Raw genomic sequence first — 25,814 nt, 5'->3', positions numbered from 1 at the left:
ATATGTACATTTTTTAAAATTGTACTTCCAAAATTTTTGACATAATAATTTTTTCTTTATATGACATAAATATTTCCCTATACATTCTAATTTATTTAACAGAATTGGTTAGAAATCTGCTGTTAACTATTTGAACTTTCACCTAATTGGTAACAGTTTGATTCTACATATTGTGCTTTTTGATTTTACTGTTAAGTGGATCCTATATGAGAAATCTACTATTAACTACATAGACTTTCACCTAATTGGTAATGTTTTCATTCCGCACGTTGTACCTTTTGATCCTGTTGTTAAGTGATTCTATATGATGAATTTACTATTAACTATCCAAACTTTCAACTAATTGGTAATGGTTTGATTTTTCACGTTATACGGTTTTGACTCTATTATTAAGCGAATCTTATATGAGGAATCTACTATTAGCTACTTCAAAACCATCTCATTGGCAACAGTTAGATTCCGCAAGTTGCAATCTTCTACCTATTTCCTTCTCTTACCCCCAAACTTTTATTTTTTAAATAAAAGTGGATCCTATGTGCTCAATTTTTTCAAATTTAAAGGTCCATAATTGCTCAACCTTATACTATCAAGGACAAATATATAAACTTACCCCTAAAATTAAGGGACAAAGTTAAAATTCATCAAGACTCCTCCTTTCTCTTCTTTGCGCAAATTCAAGTATTGAACTCTGCATAAACTAAAACAAAGTGAATCTCTATAAAATCCCTTCTAAAATTGTTACAAAGTTCTCTTCTTTTTGCATCACATATTCTTGCCAATACAACTTTCAAGAAACAAAGAAAGAAAAAGAGTTGTGTATGTTTTTTCTTATTCTTGTACCTTTATTCATCTATTTGTGTCTAATTAAACAACCCCTTTTCGTTTTTTTTATGAAATTAAAGACACCCTTTTCGTTTCTTGCATTGAATTTGACTGTGAGGATTTGAGCGAAGTAAAAGCAGGTTCTTTTATTGGGTATTTTTGCTTTTGTACTTGATTTTTGATTTGCTTATTCAAGCTAAGGTACCTTGGTATGATAGTGATAAGGCTATGTACATATCATCCTTACTAAACCTCACTTGTGGTTTGTTGTTGTTGGTTCATTACTAGTCCTTTCTACTAGATGAACGAGCCACTATAGAGACCAAGGGCAAATCCATCATTTAGCTCAAATGACAAAAGAGAAACATCCTGAGCCCGCTCTATGAAAACAACCTCTAGTGATATGGACTGCGTTCACTTGCTGTCTCCGGACCCCACTTGTTGGGAATTGTTGTTGTTGACAAAAGAGAAACATCCGCTCCTTGTCAAGTGTTGAGAATTTTCTTTTCTCCAAATATTCAAGGCCTTCTCTTTAACTTCAACTTCATCTTTTCATTTGGATGTGCAGTTTTAGGTTAGTTTTTGTTGCAATATTCACCCTAATCTACTTTTCAATCTCTTTTAATTTCCCTAATTTCATAACTTAGGTGGTTTATTGTTCTTCCTAATCTCTTTTGATTGGAATGCTCGGGCTGTTGTTTCAAGATATCGATTTGAGCTAAAAATCATACATTAAAACATATAATCTAAAATACAATTCTAGAAATCAAAAACAATATGTATGCTTTAATAATATATTATATATATATACATATATATATTTTTTCCTACTACTGATATATAAGTGGTGATAACAATACAGGTGGTGGGCGACATGTCTGCTTCACCACCCAGGGACATTTTCTTCTTTTCTTCTGAATGCACTTTGTGGCATGCCTCCAGATATGCACATCTCCTATATTTGAGTTCTAAAGTTCTTCTTTTTGATGAGAACGCCAGGATATTCACAGCATTTCTCTCCGATCAAACTTTCTCAGCTCCCTTTCCATCTGCGTATGTTTTTTCTGAATGTGTTCTACTCAATTTTTGCAGATGGTTATATATATATTCTTCTTACAAATAAATCCAAAGAAAGTTCAGTACAAATTGAAAGGTGACAAATTTTTGTATAGTTAGACCAGATGTACAGTGAAAATTTAAGATTGATAGTATATAAAAATAGAAGACACCTAAATAGATTGTGGAATATAGGGTCGATATTATCCCGTCCTGTGAATTGAGAGCTAGGGATAGACAAAGTTCTTTTAGGATATAGAGCAAGGTAGAATGCATTTTATGTGTGCTATCTATTTAGATTCTTATGTATTGCAGGCAAAAGCTACTACATGAACATATTGCATCGACTGGTAGCAGAGTGAAAAATGTTGTCCATTATCATCCACCATAACTTTTGAAATATTTATAGCATTGCACTTGCACATGTTTAGACATACTTTTTTTAAAAAAATTGTTTTTTTTCTCAACAAGGTGTGCAATCCTTCAAATAAAAGTGTAGTAGCTAGCATCATATGGGAAGAAGCATTGGAGGAGTAATGGAAGAAGCAAATGCCAAGTCCACCTTATCCCCACCTAATACCTACAAGGCAGTTGTACTTGGTGGTACTTTTGATCGCTTACATGATGGCCACCGCCTTTTTCTTAAGGTCCTCTTTTCTTTCGGATTCTAATCTCATTCATCAAAATGGAGAATCTTATCTTACTAATAAGGAATGATTTTTTTTCTTTTTGTAGTTGGCTGCAGGATTAGCAAACAATCGAATTGTGGTTGGTGTTTGTGATGGTCCAATGTTGTCTAAGAAACAGGTAGGATTGGAACTTTTTTTTTGGATAACCGTGGTGTTCACCAAGGCTAGTACACATGGGAAGAATCACCTAATGTTTTTTTGTCTTTACTGGGATTTGAACCTCAGGTTCACAACCCACTTCATTGACCACTAGACTACACCCTTGGGTGCAGTAGATTTTCATGTTTATACTCTTTTACATTCAGTTTGTTTCTTCATGCTTTGCTATTAAACTGTAATGTTGTTGAGCTCTTGATACCTCCTTTATTGAAAGTGGAATGTTTGAAATTGCTAGTACAACTTCTACAACATTGGAGGCTACTTAGATTTGAGAAGAAAAATTTGGGGTGAGGTATAGAGGAGAATAGAAAATGACATCTTTTATTTAGGATGTGTTTGGTATGTTGGAAAATGTTCTTCAGGAAAATAAGTGGATTTATTACTTATTTTTCTTGTGTTCGCTGCATAAGCAAAAAATATTATTCAAAAAGCATTTGTATATACTCTTAAAACAAATACTACAAGGGTGGGGTAGGGTAGGGGTGTTGGGGATTAGGCCAACGGGTAGGGGTGAAAATGAGGTGTGTTGGATGGTGGGCGGAACTTGTGTTTACTATTTCCACTAGGGAAGTCATTTTTCCATTTGTAAGGAACTTCTTTTCCTAGAGAAAATGTTTTCTAAAAGTTTTGACCAACCGAAGATAGGAAAATAGAAAAACATTTTCTTGAAAATATTTCATACGGAACACACCGGTACTCCTTGTTTTTCCTCCTCCTGTGAAGGTAACATGTGTAGAATCTTTTGAAGAAAATTGTAGAGTGGTCATTCGTGTCTTGAAAATTTCACAAATTGATTGTAAATTTTGGATACAGTATGATGTAAGATATTTTAAAATAGATTATTGGCTATTTGGGAATCTAAATTAAGGTTGGTGATTCTTCATTTCTAGGATCTTCAACTTGGAAACATGACTTAAAATAGATAAGAGTATAATCGTCTCATGTCCTGATGTCCATATGTGGAGGTTTCTTCCACCTTTTTTATTGTTTGTATTTTTCAGGATTCTTAAATTTCGATTTTCATGGTCAGTGGAATGCATACTATGGATGCACAGAATTTGGTGTATACAAGGGAAAGTTCCATAAATAAAGAAAAAGAAAAAGTCCTGATGACTTCTGTGTTTTAATAAATTATAATAATACTAAAAGTTTGTAGGGAGTTATTGACGCAATCGATGCACCTTCTTGTATCTATTGATTTAACATAGCTTGCTTTAAGGCCTTCTGCTGCTGCACATGCGTGCCAATTTGAAGCCGAACAGCTGCTGCATTTTTAGCCCACCTCTGTTACATTTTGGGCTAACTTAAGGCTTCATATTGATGAAAATAGCCGTTGCTATAATTGATGCAAGTGCTGTGCTCGGTAGCAGATTATTTGTTGCATATTTAAGCTGAATTGTGATGATAATTCCAGCCAAATCACTGTTGTGAACGACTGCATTGTAGAATAGATTTTGTTGCATTTTATGGCCAATGGTCACTGCATTCTTGAGCCTAAGAGTGTTGTATTTTGAGAAAGTTTGAGGAAGAGCGACATATATGTTTATCAGGTGTAACTCAATATGCTCATTTTCACATCTGTTCTGTTTCTTGATGCTTTTTTTAATTCTCCACAGTAACGTGTGGCTTAAATAATCTGGGCATTACTTTCGGTGTGAATGCTATATGTTTCCAGATAATCACATTTTGATCTCTTAGTCCACTGTGTTTGTCGAAGATCTACTGCATATCATGCCAAGTTCTTCTCTTTGTCTTTGGAAATTTGTAGTCCTTGAATTATCTTTTTGTTGTTGTGAAACAAGTATGAAACTGCTTATCAACTAATGATACTTTTGAAGTAAATACGAAAAGTTGCTACCGGCCGCAGTACCAAGCTATCCTCTTGATACCATCTTCGGTTTTGTTAAATGATATTGCTTATAAGTTCATTATTTACCCGGAGGAGCATTTTACAGGATACGTTTTATGGAACATCTCTCTATGCTCTCACATTTTTCTTGTGTTCTTTGGCTCTAGGTTCCAGTTGCATTACTAGGTTACCATCACCTTCCTGACCAAAGATTTCTATCTACCTTATCTTTTATCTAAATAGGATTTGTAAAAAGAATTATCTAAACAGTTTAAATTTATCCTCGCAAGTGAAGTAAATAAATTTCTAGGCTTTGAAAGCTAGTTCATAATCATTTTTATGGACATTCAATGAGCCAAGATGTTAAAATCCAGTGGTTTTGAGTTTGAAGTACTATATTATTTTATTTACCGCCTTCAGAAAAAGAAATACTGTATTATCTAATGTTTTCTGATGAGTTCAATCCTTTTATGTAACTGTGTTTAAGTTTCAATGATTTACTCCATTTGTGACTTTTTGTTGTTTTCCTTCCATCTTATCTTTTTATGCATTGCTTACATATTTGTCTTCCTTTGGCAGTATGCTGATCTGATAGAGCCAATTGAGCTAAGAATGCAGCATGTTGAAGATTATATCAAGGTACTTGAAGCTGCATAATTTTATGTTCATATATTCTTCTATCAATTGGTTTGGCAAGTATATTTTGATGTTGAATTTCATAGAATGAGCCTTCTATACTGGTCCAGTGATGAGGAACATTAAAATTCTAAACCTAGTCCAAAACCTTCATGAATCAAAAATCAATTTTGCTACTTATAGAAAGTGAAAGTCAATTTGAATTTTGCCACTAGTTGTCAAGTTTATCTTTTACATATTTCTAGAATACTTAGCTATTAAGAAAATGAGTTGTTAACAATGAGTTGTGTATGAGTTGTCAATAAGTTGTGTATGAGTTGTCAATGAGTTGTACAAAGGCTTTTGAAGCCTATAAATAGAGGCAATGACCTCTAGCTATGTAGTTTTTAGTTCAACTTTTCCATTAATGAAACTTTGTGTTTTCTTTTAAGATCTTGGATTAGATCTTGTATTTTAAGGTCTTTGGATTAAGCTCTTGTTATCCGCGGATTCGGATTGTCTTTAAACCGTTATTTTACAACACGTTGAAGTTGTTCCTTCAACAAATTGTGTGGTTTACTTTATTTAGCACATTAGAGAGTTCCTCTAAAACTTGTGCTACATCAGTTTGGTATCTGAGCAATGGAGGATCTTACAACGAAGGTGAATAACCTAGAAGAAAAAGTGGATCAACAAATCGCTACTCTTCGTGAAGAACTCACTAGGAGGTTTGAAGAACTTGTTGTATTAGTGAGAAACAATCAAGAAGGTGTTGCAGAAATCGGAGACAACATCGAGCTCAATATGTAGAAGAGGAAGATGATTTGGAGGAACATGATCTTTATGCACAACCAAGAAGAGGTCATGCAAATGGTGGAGATATGTACAAGATTAAGGCTGAAATCCCAATTTTCGATGGTAATGTAAACATTGAATTGATTCTTGATTGGATCTATGAGGTGGAGACATTCTTTGACCTCCAGATCGTCGAGTACCATTGGTGGCATATAAATTGAAAGTAGGTGCTGGAGCTTGGTGGAATCGTCATCAAGAAGATCTTCGTTTGAGGGGTGAAAATCGTGTAAGATATTGGCCACAAATGAAAGCACTTCTAAAGGCTAGGTTCTTGCCTGCGGATTATGAACAACTCTTGTACCTACAGTTCCATAACTCTGTTCAAGGTAATAAATCTGTTTTTGATTATACAGAGGAGTTCTTAAGATTACAAGTAAGGTGCAATCTTTCTGAAAATGAAGACCAACAAGTCGCAGGGTATATCAATTGTCTCAATGATTCTATCCAAGAACGTCTTGGCATACAACAAATTTGGTCCATAGATCAAGATCAAACTCTTGCCTTGAAAGCTGAGAGATATATAAAGACCAAGAAGTCTTATAAAGCCGCGTCTTATTCTTGCCCAGAAAGTATATCAAAAAGTTCTCCACGCCAAGAGGAGGGAAAGTTTATTCCATCTAAAGCAAAGAAAGATGAAAAAGCACCATCTTCTAGCAAAAATAATGATAAGCAACCATCTAATATGATCAAATGTTACAAGTGACGTGAAGAGGGACACATTTCAAGCAACTGTCCAAGAAGGAAGTTTGTCAACACCACTCGTCGTGATGAAATTGATGAAGAGGTGGACAACTATGAAAGTAAAGGTGAACCCGAACTATGTGAAGAAGAGGGAGAAGAAATAGTATGCGTGGTTTAACGCCTTCTATGCTTAACCATGCAACCTGAACAGATACAACGAAAGAGGATATTCGAAAGCAAATGCACTGTGAATGGAAAGGTATGCAAGTTGGTAATTGATAGTTGTAGCTGGGAGAATTTAGTTTCTGAAAATATGGTTAAGCACTTAAATCTTGAGACACATGATCACTCGAATCCATATACTATCGGATGGCTCAAGAAAGGAGTGAAGATCAGGATCACCAAACAATGTTGGTTACCATTTTATTTAGGTAAGTATTATCGATCAAATAGGTTCCGTGTAGGGCCAGTTCGGGTCGCTAGTGTAGGGAATTAATTGGTGGGGGTGTATTCCTGTTATGATTCCGTATTCAAGGTTCCGTGTCCCGTGTTCCATGTTTATTACGAATATGTGTGCTTTCCTCTGCTTTATATTCCTGCATTCCTGCTTTACTCTGTTTTATATTCCTTATGGGTGCTGTATCTATGTTACGTCATCTGCTTCTGTGCTGTACTATGTGTTTGTGTGATATCTCGTGACTTGAGTCGGGGGTCTTTCGGAAACAACCTTTCTACTTCATCAGAGGTAGAGGTATGGACTGCGTACATCTTACCCCCCCCAGACCCCACTAAGTGGGAATACACTGGGTTTGTTGTTGTTGTTGTTGTTGATTATCGATCAAATGTTCTATGTGATGTGGTTGATATGGATGCATGTCATGTTCTTCTTGGAAGACCCTGGCAATATGATGTGAACACCACACATAAAGGAAGAGACAATTGGTATTCTTTCATTTGAAACAAACGAAAAATCATTATACTTCCAAACAAGACTACTAATAATGCCTCTGAAGTAGAGGAGAAGAGAAGAAATCAAAATTATGTGCCACATTAGTCGTCAAAGGAGATGAGCAACCAATAAAAGAAATTCCAGTGGAGCTGTTATCTGAATACCAAAGCATACTTGGAGAGCCTTAACATCTATCTCCTATGAGGAATATTCAACATCAAATAGATTTTGTTCCAGGTGCTAGTCTTCCCAACCTACCACACTATAGGATGAGCCCAAAAGAGCATACAATTCTAAATTCTAAGGGAGAAAGTAGAAGAGTTATTGAGTAAGTGACATGTTAGAGAAAGCATAAGTCCATGCGATGTACCAGCACTACTCACGCCAAAGAAAGATGGATCTTGGCGGATGTGCGTGGATAGTAGGGTTATCAATAAAATCACTTCAAGGTACAAATTTCCTATCCCACGAATGGATGACATGCTTGACCAACTCAGTGGAGCAAAGGTGTTTTCGAAGCTTGATCTAAGAAGCGGATATCACCGAATACAAATTAGACCCGGTGATGAATGGAAGACTGCGTTCAAGACAAAAGAGGGGTTGTATGAATGGCTAGTTATGCCATTTGGACTTTCTACTGCTCCTAGTACTTTCATGCGCCTAATGAATCAAGTTCTTTGTCCATTCTTGTCACAGTTTGTAGTTGTCTATTTTGACGACATATTGATATATTGCAAAAATATGGAGGAACATTTTAAACATGTCAAAAAGGTGATGGATGTATTGAAGGAGAATGAGCTCTATGTTAACCTGAAGAAGTGTGTATTCCTTGAAACAAAGCTAGTTTTCTTAGGCTTTATTATCTCAAGTGAGGGGATTCAAGTTGATGAGTCTAAAATAGACACAACAAAGGGATGGGCAACTCCAAAAAACTATCTCTGAAGTAAGGAGCTTCCATGGTTTAGCCACATTCTATAGAAGATTTGTGAAGAACTTTAGTACTATCATGGCACCAATTACTGAATGTTTAAAGAAAGGGAAGTTCAAATGGGATGAAAAGCTGAAGCTATTTTCATAGAGATTAAGGAAAAGCTGTCACAAGCTCCTATATTATTGTTACCAGATTTCAACAAGACCTTTGAGTTGGAATGTGATGCTAGTGGAGTAGGCATGTGTTCTATCACAAGAAATGAAACTTGTTGCTTTCTTCAGTGAGAAGCTATGAGAAGCTAAGTGAAGCAAGACAAAAGTGGAGCATTTACCAGCAAAAGTTGTATTCTGTTTATAGAGCATTGAAGACATGGAAGGTCTATTTAATGCCTAAAGAATTCATTGTCTACACTGATCATCAATCCTTGAAACATTTTATAAGTCAAAAGCATGTGGATCGCATGTTAGCAAGATGGGCAGCATACCTAAAGAGATTCAATTATCTTATTATCCACAAGTCCGGAGTAACTAATCGAGTGGCAGATGCTTTAAGCCGACGTGCAAGTCTCATGGTTTCTTTTGAAGCTGAGTTACCAGGAGTAGACCAAATAAAAGAACTATATGAAAATGATGAAGACTTCGGGCGAATCTGGGTGAAACAAACGAAAGGTTTACCATTAGAAGAGAATTTTGTGGTACAAGATGGATATCTCTTTAATGGAAACCACTTATGTATTCCCAGAGGTTCTCTACGAGACAAATTGATTCGAGAAATGCATTCATGTAATCTTAGCGGCCATGTTGGGTGTGATAAAACTATTGCTAATTTGGAAGCACGCTACTATCGGCCACAACTTAAGAGAGATGTCGGCAAATTTGTGCAAAGGTGTCCCATTTGCTAAACATACAAACGTCAGGTTCATAACACTAGACTCTATATGCCATTACCCGTTCCAAGTGCACCTTGGGAAGACCTATCAATGGATTTTATACTTGGCTTACCAAGGACAAGGCGAGGACATGATGTTGTTTACGTGATAGTTGACAGATTTCTAAAATGACTCATTTTATCCCTTGCCGTAAGACAACGGATGCCCATCATGTAGCTAATCTTTTCTTCAGAGAAGTAGTCAGACTACATGGTGTTCCAAGATCAATTGTTTCAGATTGAGATAACAAATTTCTTGCTGCATTTTGGCTTACTTTATGGAAACAATTGAACACAAAATTGAAGTTTTCAAGCACTGCCCATCCACAAACAGATGGCCAAATAGAAGTGGTGAATAAATTTTTAGGAAATTTAATTCGATGCATCTGTAGAGAAAAGAAAGGACATTGTGATTTAGCTTTATCCCTTGCGGAGTTTGCCTACAATAATTCTAAGCATAGGTCTACGGGTCGTAGCCCTTTCTCCATTGTGTACACTAGAGTTCCAAGACATGTGGTTGATTTAGTGAAGCTACCAACAAGGGAGAATTCAAGATCAGCTATGAACTTTGGTGACAACTATTCGAAATTATTTAAAAAGGTTCAAGACGTATTAGAAGCATCAAACAAGAAATACAAGCAGGTGACAAATAAGAATAGGGGGCTAATGTCATTCCTAGTTGGTGACCAAGTAATGGTATACCTTAGAAAGGAGAGACTGCCTACTGGTGTTCACGGAAAATTAAGGCAAATGAAATATGACCCATACACTATACTAAAAAAGATCAACGACAATGCCTATGTGGTAGATTTGCCAAGTGAGATGAATATTTCAAATACTTTTAATGTGGCTGACCTATCACTCTATCATTCAGAGCAAACACTTTACGAAGAAAAATCGAGGTCGAGTTTCAAAGAAGTAAAGAGGAATGATGAGGAGCATTAAAATTCTAAACCTAGTCCAGAACCTTCATAAATCAAAAATCAATTTTGCTACTTATAGAAAGAGAAAGTCAATTTGAATTTTGCTACTAGTTGTCAAGTTTATCTTTTACATAATTCTAGAATACTTATCTATTAAGAAAATGAGTTGTCAACTATGAGTTGTATATGAGTTGTACAAAGGCTTTGGAAGCCTATAAATAGAGGGCAATGAACTCTAGCTATGTAGTTTTTAGTTCAACTCTTCTATTAATGAAACTTTGTGTTTTCTTTTAAGATCTTGGATTAGATCTTGTATTTTAAGGGCTTTGAATTAAGCTCTTGTTATCCGTGAATTCGGATTGTTTTTAAAGCGTATCTTACAACACGTTGAAGTTGTTCCCTCAACAAATTGTGTGGTTTACTTTATTTAGCACATTAGAGAGTTCCTCTAAAACTTGTGCTACATCATCCAGCTGAGATGGCGCGTTTGAATGCAATATGACCAATCTTTTTCTGTTTGATGTGAATCTGCCTAGAGAAACAATGTTTTTTCTTTCTGAAAGGCTTTGGCGTAGAAAAGTATATGTTGCAAGTGATGCTTTGACTGTCAGTAGCATATTAGAGTTTGATTCGGAAGCAAATTCGTGCACCGTCAAATCCACATACATCATCCAGCATGCAGAAGGCTTTACCTACTTGTATTCTAATGCCGATGACATTTTCCTTGCTGCAAACCATACATCCAGTCTATAAAACCGGAGCTGATAGTGGAAGTAGAACCAATAGTGGATCCCTACGGTCCATCAATCGTCGATGAGAATTTGGAGGCTATTGTTGTCAGGTGCGTAAAAAATCCTTAAATCCGTTTCTATCTATTTCGATCTCTTTCTCTCTTTCCCCATTAAGGTTTAGATCTCTTATACCCAGCCAGAGGCTACTATGGGTTGTTGGCAGAATTATTATTTAGGTATCTCATCAACTAGTTCTTTCTACAAATTATGCATTTATGTATTGTGTCTGAATTTCCTCCCAACAATACAACACTTTTTAAGTTTTGAAATCTTGAATCTTAATAACATTCCTCTAGCAGATATTTTTGTCATAAATACCAAATTTACTAAAGCATAAGTTGACTGTGAAAGAAAGTTGTAATTGCTCAGAAATATTTGGAGGTATTTATTTTTATTTTTTTGAAATGGCAAATGTATTACCTTAGTGGTAGTTTAATGTTGCTAATTAGACCTTTTGGGTGATAGCAAGGAGACATTGCCAGGTGGACTGTCTGTTAATAGGAAGAGGGCTGAAAAAGGACTTGCGCAGCTAAAGGTCTGACTTCTGCCTCCGAAGAGCAGTGCCTTTGTGCTACTGTATTCGGCTTTCTATCATTTATTTGTTTTGTCAACTGTGAAATTGCATGTCAGCATTGTTGTGCAGATCGAAGTTGTAGATCTAGTCTCTGAAGAATCAAGTGGAGACAAACTAAGTTCTACTGCTTTGAGAAAACTTGAAGCTGAGAAGTTCAGGGACAATCATCCGAGAAGCTGGAGTTAACTTTTCTTGTCTGTACTCACGACTCAAGTTTGTTTTATTTCAATTTGCTTTGTTAGTATTCACAAGGAAACAGTAGCCATCATAGATGTGAAATTGTAGGGAAAAATAATACACAAGGAAACAGTAGCCATCATAGATGTGAAATTGTTGTGAAAAAATAATCATCTCTTCTTCAGAGTCTACTGGAGATGTTTCCACATTTACCTGTAAATCTATAAAATGTGTTTGTTGATCCATGCATATTCGCATTCTTTTCACTCTCTTCTTTTTGTTTTTCTCTTATTCCCTTCTTCCTTGCTATTTATAAAGTTATCATTTGGAAGTGGAACTGGGATTGAACTATAGTGATTGGATCTTGGTGAGCTTAAGAAGCCAGTTACAGCAACAACAACAACAACAACAACAACAAACCCAGTGTATTCCCACTTTGTGGGGTCTGGGGGGGGTAAGATGTACGCAGTCCATACCTCTACCTCTGATGAAGTAGAAAGGCTGTTTCCGAAAGACCCCCGGCTCAAGTTACGAGATATCAAACAAACACATAGTACAGCACAGAAGCAGATGACATAACATAGATACTGCAGCCATAAGGAATATAAAACAGAGTAAAGCAGGAATGCAGGAATATAAAGCAGAGGAAAGCACACAGATTCGTAACAAACATAGAACACGGAACACGGAACAGAACATTGAATACGGAATCATACCAGGAATACACCCCCACCAATTACCTCCCTACATTAGCGACCCGAACATGCCCTAATCCTCTGCCGTAATTCGCGTCTTCCAGACCTTCCTATCTAGGGTCATGTCCTCGGTAAGCTGTAACTGTTCCATGTCCCGCCTAATCACCTCACCCCAGTACTTCTTCGGTCTACCCCTACCCCGTCTAAAACCATCCAACGCTAGCCTCTCACACCTACGGACCGGGGCATCCATGCCCCTCCTCTTCACGTGTCCGAACCATCTCAATCGTGCTTCCCGCATCTTACACTCCACTGAAGTCACCCCAACCTTCTCCCGGATAGTCTCATTCCGAGCTCTATCCCTTCGGGTCAGTCCACACATCCAGCGCAACATCCGCATTTCTGCCACCTTCATTCTTTGGGTGTGGGAGTTCTTAACTGGCCAACACTCCGCTCCATACAGCAAGGCCGGACGGACTACCACCCTATAGAATTTACCTTTAAGCTTGGGCGGCACCTTCTTATCACACAGCACCCCCGATGCAAGTTTCCACTTCATCCATCCCGCCCCGATACGGTGCGAGACATCCTCGTCAATCTCACCGTTACTCTGGATCACGGACCCGAGGTACTTGAACTTATCCCTTTTCTTTACCTCCTGCGCTTCTAGCCTCACCACTACCTCATTCTCTCGCCTTACGTCATTAAACTTACATTCCACATACTCTGTCTTGGTTCTGCTCACCCTGAACCCTTTAGACTCCAGAGTTTGCCTCCACAGCTCTAATTTGTCGTTCACACCCCCTCGCGTCTCATCTATCAGGACTACATCGTCTGCAAAAAGCATACACCACGGCACCTCCCCTTGGATACGCCGCGTTAACACATCCATTACTAGCGCAAACAAAAAGGGACTAAGAGTAGATCCCTGATGCAATCCTGTCAGGACAGTGAAATGCTCTGAGTCTCCTCCCGCCGTCCTCACCTGGGTTTTCGCTCCCTCATACATATCCTTAATTACTCTGCTATATGCCTGCGGTACTCCACTCACCTCCAAGCATCTCCAAAGCACCTCCCTGGGGACTTTGTCGTACGCCTTTTCTAGTTACAGCCTTTCACATAATGAACCAGTATTTGGAGTTCACTAGGCTCACTAATCCAGATTCGGGAGTTGTCTGGTAAGGGTTAACGTGCTCCCTACTCAAAACTATATGAAAACAAAAGCAATAAAGTTAGTAGTAAAAACACACCAATACACCTACAATGTATATAGGCATCAATAAGTATTTGGTAGACTCTCAGTTTTGGGTTCTGAATCTTCCACTGATGAACCTGTTGGAAGCAAGCAATTAGATGTGGCCGATGACCTCGTTCAGAATCCAGGGTCTACTTCTCCTAGATATGCTGTAATTTTAGATCAGAAGCTGGCAGATAATAGGGAGTCTTCAACTCCCATGAATTTGGGTAATTATCCAGATGTTGGGTTGGTTCAAGTTAACAGTGCATCATACACTCCCCCAGAATCGCATCAGCAGCCAGATGCTTCTAATTAGTCAAGTTTCTCGCTGAGTTTAGTTCTTTTTGGTTGATGCTCATGTAATTTGGTTTGTGCTATTATTTCTAATGTTCTTTTTCAGGCCGTTAGTTGTGGTTGTTTGAGCAGGGAACAGCATGGTGCCATCACGATGACCATAGAGGTCATGGCCATGAAGCAACATGGCAATCTGGGCTTTCCAGATGGTGAAATTAGTGTTGCCAGTCAGTTTAATGGGCAGTTGGGATGATGGATTGAATTGAATCAAGTGTTTGAGGACAGGGCCTGCATCGGCATTAATGACGGGGGTAGAAGAGGCCATCGCTGCAAAAAGAAGAAAAAAAATGAATCTTGGACTCTGTTAAGAGTATTTTGGCTCTGATACCATAAAAATGTATAGAATGAAGATGAAGTTGTACTGATTTCATTGATATGTATGTGTATATATACAAGAGAATACAAAACAAATAAGGAAAGAATTAACTAATAAAGAATTGTGATCTTCTCCTAAGTAGAAATTAAATCACTAAACTGATCTTCCATATTTTAGTTATCAATCAGGAGTATATTCTCCATTAATGCAAGTAGACCTACGACCCTCAAACTGGGTATGATGTACCATATTATAGACCTACAGTAGATAAGCTCTTCGCGACCAAGGTCCTCAGGAGGTAAAAATTTTCACACTGTTTGGACAATCTCGGAGCAGCTTCTACTTATAATAGGGTGTGAATTAGATCAGAATCATCTACTGTAGCTTCAAAAAAGCATACAGTTATCTCAGGAGAAGTTATTATAAAATTAAAGAATTTACTTGACATGAAGTCGATATATCTATACATCTAATACCTTAAACCTGAGTTGATAAAATATGGCAGAAGTTATTATAAAATTAAAGAATTTACTTGACATGAATTCGATATATCTATACATCTAATACCTTAAACCTGAGTTGATAAAATATGGCACTCTTTACTGAAACTTAGTTTTCATTAAGAAGGATGCAAAAAAGATTAATAGCAGATTCAACATTTGTAAAAGTGTGAACTGTTGGGGAATAAAGAAAAATAATACTACTATACAACTGTAAACAAAATATTATTTTGATAATATTAACAGTACAATATAACAGTGTATATATATTTATTATACTTGAGTCGTGCCGGACACTGTCCTAAGAAACTATTTCAGCAATGTGAAATGTTTCCTCAGGATTAAACAAGCACTTCTCTAAATATTTAGAGGATACAGGAATCAATAAAACTATTAATACAAATACCAACAAGTTAATTTGAAAAATGATATAACTAATAATAAGGATTGTATAATAGTAATGGAGAAGTAAATGAAATGAAAAAGAAGAATGATTTAAACAAAGTGTGTGTTATTGTTTTTCCTCTCTACTTCATAACATACAAAGAAGCATACATATATATAGGCAAAATAATGAATATTCTTCCTACTAGATTATAACAAGTGTTAGTACACTTGTTTATTGATCAAAGGAAAGTTGCTTCTTTTGCTATTATTGATACACATATTATACTAAATGTCAAGAAAGAACCATACTCCTTTCAAGATTATACAAATGTCATACCATGTGTTTTGATTCAATGGAGTAATACAACTTTGACTTTTTTCCATACACCTACATAGCCAAATGGCAAATTTAAGAACATTATGTAACACCTCTTATTTTCCATGACAATGATTTTTTTTTCAAATAATAATTATTTTGAAATAAAATATAATTTTTCCTACAATCCCCACTTTTCTACACCTCTTTCTTGTGTCGAAGACTAGGAAGATAAATAATCCCTTCTAGGATTTTTTCTTCCACGCATTTATCCCTCGCTTCCTTATGTCTAGTATTTAGACAAATTTTACTTTCTTTCTATTTAGAATAGAAAACTATTGATACGTCTTATGTCTTATGGCAGTGAAATCTATCAGCTTTTTCTAAGGAATTTCTTGTATTAATAGATTCTGCTCTGTATCCCGGAAGGGAATGCAACAATAGAGAAAGATTCTAACTTCACTTGCTGCCTTTATGCTCTAGGAGTTAAGTGACTTGGATGATCCACATCTCAGGGTCAGGCGCCGATGAGCAAATTGAACTATCCATCTGGCTGAGAGCCCTCACAGCCCAGGCACAACGACGCAATTATCAGGAGCGCGCTCTACCACTGAGCTAATAGCCCGTCGTGCGAGCCTCCCACTGGGGGCCCCGGTCTCGGAAGAGATGCAACATTACGAGCTATTCGTCGAAGTGGTATACTATTAACTTTCGTAAGGGATGTAACTCCTATGCCACATAATGGCTGTAGACCTCTGAAAAAAAGACGTATGTCTGCTGGTTGGTAGTGAGAGGACTCTTAGTACCTGCATACCCAAAAGAGGGCGCTGGTTAAAAAACAATCATTTGATTTTCTGTTTTGCTCTCCCTTAGCAGTGGGAAAGGAGTATATCTATCTGCCTAGCTTTGGTAGATTTCCCTCAACGCAATCCACAGAAATTTCACGAATCCCTTGGTGGATAAGTCGGACGACTCAGCAGCAGTGCGGAATTGAGTTTCTTGTCTGGTGGATCTGATCTTGTCCATAACTCAAAATAGGTGACCTGACGGTCGCCACCCGACTAAACATACCAATAGTCACCAGATTCATATGAGCTACTGAGGAGTAAGCAATGATCTTATTTTACACCTGTGATACATGTTCCTTCTATTTCTCCAGGTAAAGCTCTCGGGTAAAGATCCGCCCGATTTGGATTTGTACATATAGGACAAATGCTCCCATTACCATTTTTTTTGTATTTTTTTTTTCAATTCATTTTATACAAGTATTTATTAGAGTTGAGATAACTTTGCTTGACAATTAGGATCTCTTTACAAATTACAAAGAAAAAATATGAATAGCAATCATAAATATCTTACCAATCCAATTGGGTTTTTTCTAAACGGATCCTGGATACTTCATTTTTTTAGTCCAACCAAGCCAACCATAAATTACTCTAATTGATAATAGTAATATGAATCCCTTTTCAAAATAATTTATAGAAAAAGACATATTAACTTGTTGGATTTGCATGGACAAAATGCAGTAGGTTTGGTGTCTTCTGGACTATGAACCAAACGTAGACCAATAAAATTTAACTTACAAAATTACCGGTGGAATATAATATTTTTATGAACCGAATAATTCTTGTTGTAAGCCAGAGATTTTATCAATCACATTTCGACCGTAATTTTGTTGTTCAACGCGGTTTTGCGCCAATAGGCCATGTGCGCGCCTGGTATTCATAAGAGCTCTAGAGACTAAGGCCAAAAGTTTCATAGGAACGGCCTCATTCCACTTCTCATATAGATGAATTCATCAAGTATACACTGCTTTAATACATTATCCATAAGGCCTATGAATTCATTAAGAGTTAATAACTCATTCCTCCATTTTAGTAGCAGTTCAAGCACTCTCAATAAGTACGCAGAGTCAATATCGACTTGTTATTACCCATATGAACCTACTTCATGGGATCTCCAATCACATAGGTTGGGTTACCATCTCTATTGACAATCATATTGGCCTTAACCTCATCTCTTTTGAGGTTTGAAGAATTAATTTTCTTCCCACAGGTTTAGTCAGTGAATCGGCCGAATTCAATTCTGACTTTACAAAATCAATGGAAATTATTCCATCTCTCAGCAGCTGCTTAATAACATCATGCCTCAATGTCATATGTCTACTCTTACAACTGTAAGATTTATTCTTCGCAATACCAATTGCGGCTTGACAATCACAGTGTATATACACAGGAGGCATCAGATCATCCCTTTTTAAAGGGATATTAGATAACAGATCATCCTTTTTTAAAGGGTTATGAGACAACATATCATCCTTTTTAAAAGGGATATTTGCTAAGAAATTTCTTAGCCATTCAGCCTCAGTATCAGCTAACTCAAGAGCCACAAACTCTGATTCCATAGTTGATCTAGCAATGATCGTCTGCTTAGCTAATTTCTATGATACTGCACCGCTACCAAAGGTGAACACATAACCACTAGTGGATTTTATCTCATCTGAATCAGAGATCCAATTTACATCACAATATCCTTCTAAAGGATGATTTGATGCCTCATAACCCTTTAATTTACAAGATATCATAATTTACAGTTCCTTTCAAGTATTTCATCAATCGCATTAATGCAAACCAATGCTCATTATTGGGATTATGAGTATATCTACTCAATCTACACACAACATAGGCTATATCAGGTATAGTAAAATTCATTAAATACATTAGACTCCCAATGATTTGTGCATACTTAGCATCATAAGGAGTGGCTACTGAAGTTACCTCCCAACATTCAAACTTCTTTAGAAGTCTTTCCACATAATGTTCTTGTGACAACATTATACCATCTTCACTCCTTATAACTTTAATTCCCAATATCATATTCACTTTACCCAGATCTTTCATATCAAAGTTAGTAGACAAAAATAATTTGGTACGTTCCACAATATTTATACATGTACCAAATATAAGCATGTCATCAACATATAAACAAATTATCAAAACATCACTGTCTACTACTTTTGTATAAACACACATATCTACCTCAACAGAAGAGAATCCATCTTTTATCAAGACTTGATCAAATTTCTCATGCCACTGTTTAGGAGTTTGTTTAAGGCCATAAAGAGATTTAATTAATTTACAAACTTTATTTTCTTGTTCAGAAATTACGCATCCTTCAGGTTGAACTATATAAATTTCTTTTTCTAAATCACCATTTAAGAAAGTTGTTTTTACATCCATTTGATGGAAAAACAATTTATTAATTGATGCTAAAATAATTAATATTCGAATAGAAGCAATTCTTGTTACTGGTGCAACTGTATAAAAATAATCAACATTTTGCTTTTGAGAAAATTCCTTAGCTACTAACCGAGCTTTATATTTATCTATAGACCCATCTGAATTAAGTTTCTTCTTAAAAATTCATTTACAACCAATCGGTTTTGCACCAGGAGGTAAATCAGTTAAAATCCATGTGTTATTTTTCATAATTGAATCAAGTTCGATTTTTATTACCTCTTTCCAAAATTTACCACCAGAAGAAGATACAACTTCAAAATAATTTGATGGTTCATTATCAACAAGAAAAGTTTGAAAATCATTTCCATAAGGAAGATATTCTTTTCTAAGCCTTTTACTCCTTCGCAGTTCCTCATTATTAGAGGAAGACTCATTTTCTCTTTCAACAGGTGCATGAGAGATTTTATCACATAGTGAAAAAGTATGTTCAAAGAATTCAGCGTTTTTTGTCTCAATTATAGTATTTACATCAAATACATCACTTTTCAAGACAAGAAATCTGTATGCAGCACTATGTTCAGCATATCCAATAAGCATACAATCAACAGTTTTTTAACCTATTTTTCTTTTTTTTAGGTTCAGGAAAAAGAGCTTTAGTAAGGCAACCTCACACTTTTAAATATTTCAAATTAGGCTTATAACCTTTCCACAACTTATAAGGGGTTTTGCCAGTTCTTTTATAAGGAATTCTATTTTGTAAATGACATGCAGGCAAAATAGCTTTACCCCACAAATTATCAGGTGCACACGAGCTAATTAGCATAAAATTCATAATTTCTTTCAATGTCCTATTCTTTCTCTCAGCTACACCATTTGACTCTAGAGAGTAAGGGAGAGTAACTTCATGAATAATACCTTTCTTTTCACAAAAAACATTCAAAGATACATATTCTCCATCTCTTTCAGATCTAATTCTCTTGATTTTTCTACTAACCTGATTTTCAACTTTAGATTTATAAGACACAAAAGCATCAAATGCATCATCCTTATTTCTAAGCAAATACAGCTTAGTAAATCTAGAGAAATCATCAATAAAGGTCACATAATATCTTTTACCACCTCTAGTCATAGTTTATTTTAAATCACCCAAATCATTGTGAATCAAAGATAACAATTCAGATTTTTTATTAACTGAAAAACATGACTTTTTAGTAATTTTAGCTTCAGCACATATTTCACATTTATTAAAATTACTTAAATCCAAACTAGAAATTAAACCAAGAGATTGCATATTCTTTACATATTTAATATTAACATGTCCTAATCTAGCATGCCATAAAGAAATAGACTCAACCATATAAGCAGAAGCTGATGCATTATCATTTACAGTATTAAGTGCATAAAGTCCATGATTACAAATTCCATTCCCAATAAGAATATCATTCTTAGTTAATATTACCTCATTATTTTCAAATATAACTTTTATTCCAGCATTTCCTAATAATGCCACAGAAATCAAATTAGTTCTGATATTAGGAACATACAATACATTACTCAATGCCAAGATTTTACCAGATGTGAGTTTGAGAAGAACTTTGTCTTTTCCAATAACTTGAACAGTTCTTGAGGTCCCAAGATAAACAATTTCTTCTTCTTTCTCAACTTGGATGTATGATAAAAAATCATTTTTGTTTATACAAATGTGCCTTGTAGAACCAGAGTCTACCACCCAATTTCTCACATTGGTCTCAATATTCATTTCTGAAATGACCGCAATAATTATATCATCCATTTCAGTCAAATTTATTTTTGACTTAGCGGGATTGTCATTTCTTTCACATATTCTCTTACATTGAGATACATTAGGCATGTAATCAAGTTTATTTTCATACCTATATTCTGTAGTACCATAACCTTTTGACAAACTGACTGGAATGGGAGTAGCCAGAGCAACACCAACATCAGTATTATCAGCGGTCTTAGGATCAAAATTATATGTCGTAGTTTCTTAGATTGTTGGGGAATAAAGAAAAATAATACTACTATACAACTATGAACAAAATACAATATAACAGTGTATATATATTTATTATACTTGAGTCGTGCCGGGCACTGTCCTAAGAAACTATTTTAGCAGTGTGAAATATTTCCCCAGGATTAAACAAGCACTTCTCTAAATATTTAGAGGATACAGGAAAACAAAACTATTAATACAAATACCACAAGTTAATTTGGAAAATGATATAACTAATAATAAGGATTGTATAATAGTAATGGAGAAGTAAATGAAATGAAAAAGAAGAATGATTTAAACTAAGTGTGTGTTATTGTTTTTCTCTCTACTTCATAACATACAAAGAAGCATACATATATATAGGCAAAATAATGAATATTCTTCCTACTAGATTATAACAAGTGTTGGTACACTTGTTTTCTGATCAAAGGAAAGTTGCTTCGTTTGCTATTATTGATACACATATTATACTAAATGTCAAAAAAGAACCATACTCCTTTCAAGATTATACAAGTGTCATACCATGTGTTTTGATTCAATGGAGTAATACAACTTTGATTTTTTTCCATACACCTACATAGCCAAATGGCAAATTTAAAAACATTATGTAACACCTTTTATTTTTCATGACAATAATTTTCTTTTTTCAAATAATAATTATTTTGAAATAAACTATAATTTTTCCTACATGAACTAATTGAATATAAAAATTAGGAAAAACACCTAAAACATATCATGACCTTACCCCGCATTCATTGTTGGTTGATCCTTTTGGTTTTATATATCTTTGTTGATTTGCTACAGATAATGCTATTTGTTAAAGCGCATATTTAAAATTTTGTGCTTTTTACATAGAATATTACCTTTTTGAGTTTGACAAATACCCTCCTTTATCGTTTGCGTTTTCTGGAAATGCTATCTTTCAGTGTCCATGTGAAATTCTGAGCACATGCTTGCTGTTAACTAGGTAAATTGAATGAAAATCCACCATATTATAGTAATTGTAAATAGTGCTTGATAATCTCTGATTCATGAAATTTCTTCTCCATAGATTTGAGATTAATATACTTTGAATGTCAAGTTTCTTCGGTCTTGAGGATGTAAACAATATATGATGTTCTTCATTCATGTTTTGAGATTATTAAGTTGTTAGAAAGTGAAGATGTAACTTGGTTTTAAATTCTGGAAGTAGCCAAACAATTAAGAATAGACTGGTTTTCAGATTTCAAAATCCATAAGTGCTATCGTAGTGCACGTGCGAAATTATTTACTGCTGGTGTTGTAAATTTATGTATAATTGCACATGTACCAATAGATCGATTGTGTTATAAGTAGCTGACCTTGATTTTCCATAAAATAAACCATTTCTGTGGTTGTGTTGTTTACAACAACAACAAACCCAGTGTATTCCCACCAATTGGGGTCTGGGGAGGGTAGAATGTACGCAGTTCATACCGCTACATCCAGAGAAGCAGAAAGAGGTTGTTTCCGATAGACCCCCGGCTCTAGATAAAGAATAGTTAACAAGGTCATAATAATACATGAAATAGGATGGATGACATAACCGAAAACTAAGAAATAAAAAACAATAATAATAAAAATAAGAGCGACACGAAAATAAGAAATAGGAAATAAGAAATAAGACAAAGACACCCACCTAGTAGTAGAATACACTAGCGGCTCCTACCAAAGGACAGTCCTAGGGTTACTAAACCAGCTACAGAAGAGCTCCCTAACTACTGGTCATAACCCATACCCGCACTAGCCTTCTACCCTTATCTGTGACCTTCACACCTTCTTAGGGTCATGTCCTCAGTAACCTAGCAGCTCCATGTCATGTCTAATCACCTTTCCCTAGTATTTCTTCGGTTTGCCTCTGCTCCTCCTGAAACCATTCAAAGCTAGTCTCTCACACTTACGTCACATGCCCAAACCATCTCAGCCTTCCTTCCCTCATCTTGTCTTCCACCGACACCACTCCCACCTTCTCCCAGATAATCTCATCCACTCCCATCCAAAGATATTGTTGTGTTGTTTGTCACCACAATATTACTTGCTGAATTTGTTGCATATTTATTGAAGATCACAATTCACAACAATATCTTGATTTGCAACTATATCAAACAAAAAAAAATTGTTTGTCCTTGCAATGTGTTAATATGAATTGGGGGGCTATATTGTCTATCATCTTGAAAATTACAGCAAACAGCAGTTTCTATATTTGGGGTTTTACGTTGCATCTAATTTTAGATCTGCTGAACTATGAAGTTCGTTTCTTGAGTGTTGTTACCTACCATGGCAATAGTAAAATCGTTTTTTTATATTCCTTGACTTGGAAATTTATCTCACTTCCAGTCATGAAATAGAAAAATAAATATTTGGGCAATCCATTGTTTCATGTGTTTTAATCCAATCCTTTCATTTTAGTGATTGAGCTTCCACCCTCTTCTCACTTTTTATCTCTCTAATATCCCAATGTTAGTATCCCAATGGTGGACTCAGCTTTGTCAATTTAGGGGAGTGTTAGTGATGTGTGTAAAGAGCACTTGCGTATGTGTGGCTAGAAAATACAAGTTGCAGTCCCTACATCTTAAGCGAGGAAAAACACTGAAGCACTTGTTCCCAAAAACGTTTGTATAAGCTAGTTGGAAAGAGAATTTATCTTAGATGTGTTAAATTGAGTGGTTCCAAAAGCTTGTTAACTGATCCTATCTCATACATTTTACCCCATAAGCATAACTAACTACTAGGGATGTTTCCACCAGAGGAACTCCTTGTTTCTTGTAGTAAAATGATTGTTTTTAGTATTGTGTTACTAATTGTTTTTGGTGCTTGCTGTCCATTCTAGTAGTCGTAGTATTACTCTTATTTCTTGTTCTTCTATTTATGTCATTATCTGTTGTTTCGTGTAGTTCGATTATAGTAGTATTTTGTTGTTGTATTTTTCTGCTATCATCTGTTATATTTTTAGTACTGTCTATTGTTTCTTTTACTTCATGTACTTTTTTTAAGAATGTGTTTATCTTCAGTCGAGGATCTATTGGAAACAGCCACTCTACCTCTGAAGTAGAGGTGAGGTCTGCTTACCCTCTACCCTCCCTAAACCCACTTTGTGAGACAACGCTGTGTCTGTCGTTGTTGTCACTGTCATTGTTGTTATTAATTGTTTTTGGTGCTTTCTGGTCTTTTCATATGGGCATGTTAGTTTATAGATGAGTCAGTGGCGTTTGTTAAGAGGTACAACATGTTTGACATAAACTTCTTAATACTTGTCATGCAATGGAACAGGGAAAATGCAAGATGGGCTGCAACTAATTGATGATGAGTTAAAAAAAGAATGTCAAAATAAATTTACTGGCTGGATGGTACCTGTTGAAATGTATTGGTAAAAGAATGAGAAATGGTTCCGAAAGATCCATTGTATTTATGACCTCTATCATTGGTGCTGAGAGAGGCTGGAATCCAGCTGCTGGTTAGGTTAAGTACCTTTTAAATTCTCCTGTATATTTGGGATGCATGATCAGGTCATGTAAGATCATGTTCTATAAAATTGGATGGGACAAGACGTCACACATCTTCATAAACATTTTCAATTTCTTGTTTCTCCTCTTGATCACCAGTTCATTCCGTCTAATTACTAATTTATATTAGCTACGGGAGCTTGTCAGGACATGTTATTTCATCCTGTATTGCAGAGCCTTGGAGGTTTTGGGTAAATTACCAATTGTGTGGAAGAAATAGTCACAAATTGATTTAACTTACCAACTTTGGTGATAGTGGGTTTAAGGAGGCTAGAGATAGGCTGAAGAAGTATTGAAGAGTGGTGGTTAGAAGGATATGGCGCATCTTCAGCTCACTGATGACATACCTTAGATAGGAGGATTTGGAGATCGCGGATTAGGATAGAAGGTTAGTAGTTGATCAAAGGCGTTGTCTTATTGTCCTGCGTATTAGGTTTGGGTTAGTTTGACGCCCTATACCTGTTTCTCTGTTAGTACCGGCAGCATTAGTAGTTTTAGCGTAGTTTCCTATCCTGTGATTTATGTGGCTACTGATTGTCTTGTTTGTTTTGGTTGTCGCATTACTTTGATGTTGTTACTGTTTCCTTGTCCTATATGTTATGCAATGCTTCCTCCAGTACTACTTGTATATCTTTTCTTTTGTTTGTTCTTTGATATGCGTTACCTGAGCCGGGGGTCTTTCGGAATCAGCCTCTATACCTTGCTATGGACTATAGTGTGAACTATGCTAGGAATAAGGTTTGTGTACACTATACCCTTTCCAGACCCCACTGACCCCAGAAACTACACTGGGTATTTTGTTGTGGAAGTAGTCAATTTTGGGTGACATTATGTCGTCTATGTGGTATATTAGTTTCTCTTAGTTCACTATCTCTTGCTCGAGCACTAAATTAGAACACACACCATACCATGTTCTCAAATATGTGCTTATGGACCTTTTTCTTTGGGTGGTTGGGAAATTTGATTGGAATGAGGGCTACATGTCAAACTTGGCTTTGCAAGGTCCAAGCTAACTGGAAATTAACATTCCACGCAATATATTCGAAGACACATCCCAAACCTCACTTCGTGAGGATATACTTGATTTGTTGTTTTTGTATATTTGAAGACATATGTATTATTATTTAAATATTATTTTTAATTGAATTATGATGCATAAATTAAAAAGAGAAAAGTACTACTCCCATTTCAAAATAATTATTGTTTGGGTATTATACATTCTTGAAGGAAAAAATTT

General features: G+C 35.7%; 1 protein-coding gene and 1 long non-coding RNA gene across 10 annotated transcripts; both read left to right on the top strand.

The window, feature by feature from the left end:
• Nucleotides 1-555: 555 nt before the first annotated feature.
• On the top strand, nt 556-12,247 carry LOC107852132 (phosphopantetheine adenylyltransferase). Of its 9 annotated transcripts, none has more exons than XM_016697181.2 (8): nt 633-816; nt 1,111-1,396; nt 2,350-2,525; nt 2,614-2,685; nt 5,155-5,214; nt 11,203-11,297; nt 11,713-11,782; nt 11,891-12,247. In XM_016697181.2, exons 3-8 carry the CDS (start codon nt 2,391-2,393, stop codon nt 12,005-12,007), a joined length of 549 nt encoding a protein of 182 aa, XP_016552667.2. In that variant the 5' UTR covers nt 633-816; nt 1,111-1,396; nt 2,350-2,390; the 3' UTR covers nt 12,008-12,247. The 9 variants fall into 9 exon arrangements, with proteins under 9 accessions (XP_016552669.2, XP_016552667.2, XP_016552668.2 ...); XM_047414662.1 differs by having other exon boundaries at nt 634-707; XM_047414664.1 differs by having other exon boundaries at nt 655-816; nt 11,878-12,247.
• Nucleotides 12,248-21,452: 9,205 nt separating this feature from the next.
• On the top strand, nt 21,453-24,658 carry LOC107852131. Its single transcript, XR_001669302.2, has 2 exons — nt 21,453-22,023; nt 24,345-24,658. It is a non-coding gene; the product is annotated as an uncharacterized LOC107852131 (long non-coding RNA).
• The last annotated feature ends 1,156 nt before the right edge of the window (nt 24,659-25,814 follow it).

The sequence above is a fragment of the Capsicum annuum genome, chromosome 6 (genome assembly GCF_002878395.1).
Source record: "Capsicum annuum cultivar UCD-10X-F1 chromosome 6, UCD10Xv1.1, whole genome shotgun sequence".
Taxonomy (NCBI): Eukaryota; Viridiplantae; Streptophyta; class Magnoliopsida; order Solanales; family Solanaceae; genus Capsicum; species Capsicum annuum.
Note: the sequence above shows the minus strand (reverse complement) of the source record. Positions and strands in the feature narration are given on the sequence as shown.

Bases quoted from the DNA above. Each gene is read 5' to 3' on its own strand.
- LOC107852132 (XM_016697183.2), top strand. From the start codon at position 2,391: ATGGGAAGAAGCATTGGAGGAGTAATGGAAGAAGCAAATGCCAAGTCC. The intron at 2,686-5,154 runs GTAGGATTGGAA...TTCCTTTGGCAG, and splicing joins CAATGTTGTCTAAGAAACAG to TATGCTGATCTGATAGAGCC. The intron at 11,783-11,890 runs GTCTGACTTCTG...ATTGTTGTGCAG, and splicing joins AAGGACTTGCGCAGCTAAAG to ATCGAAGTTGTAGATCTAGT.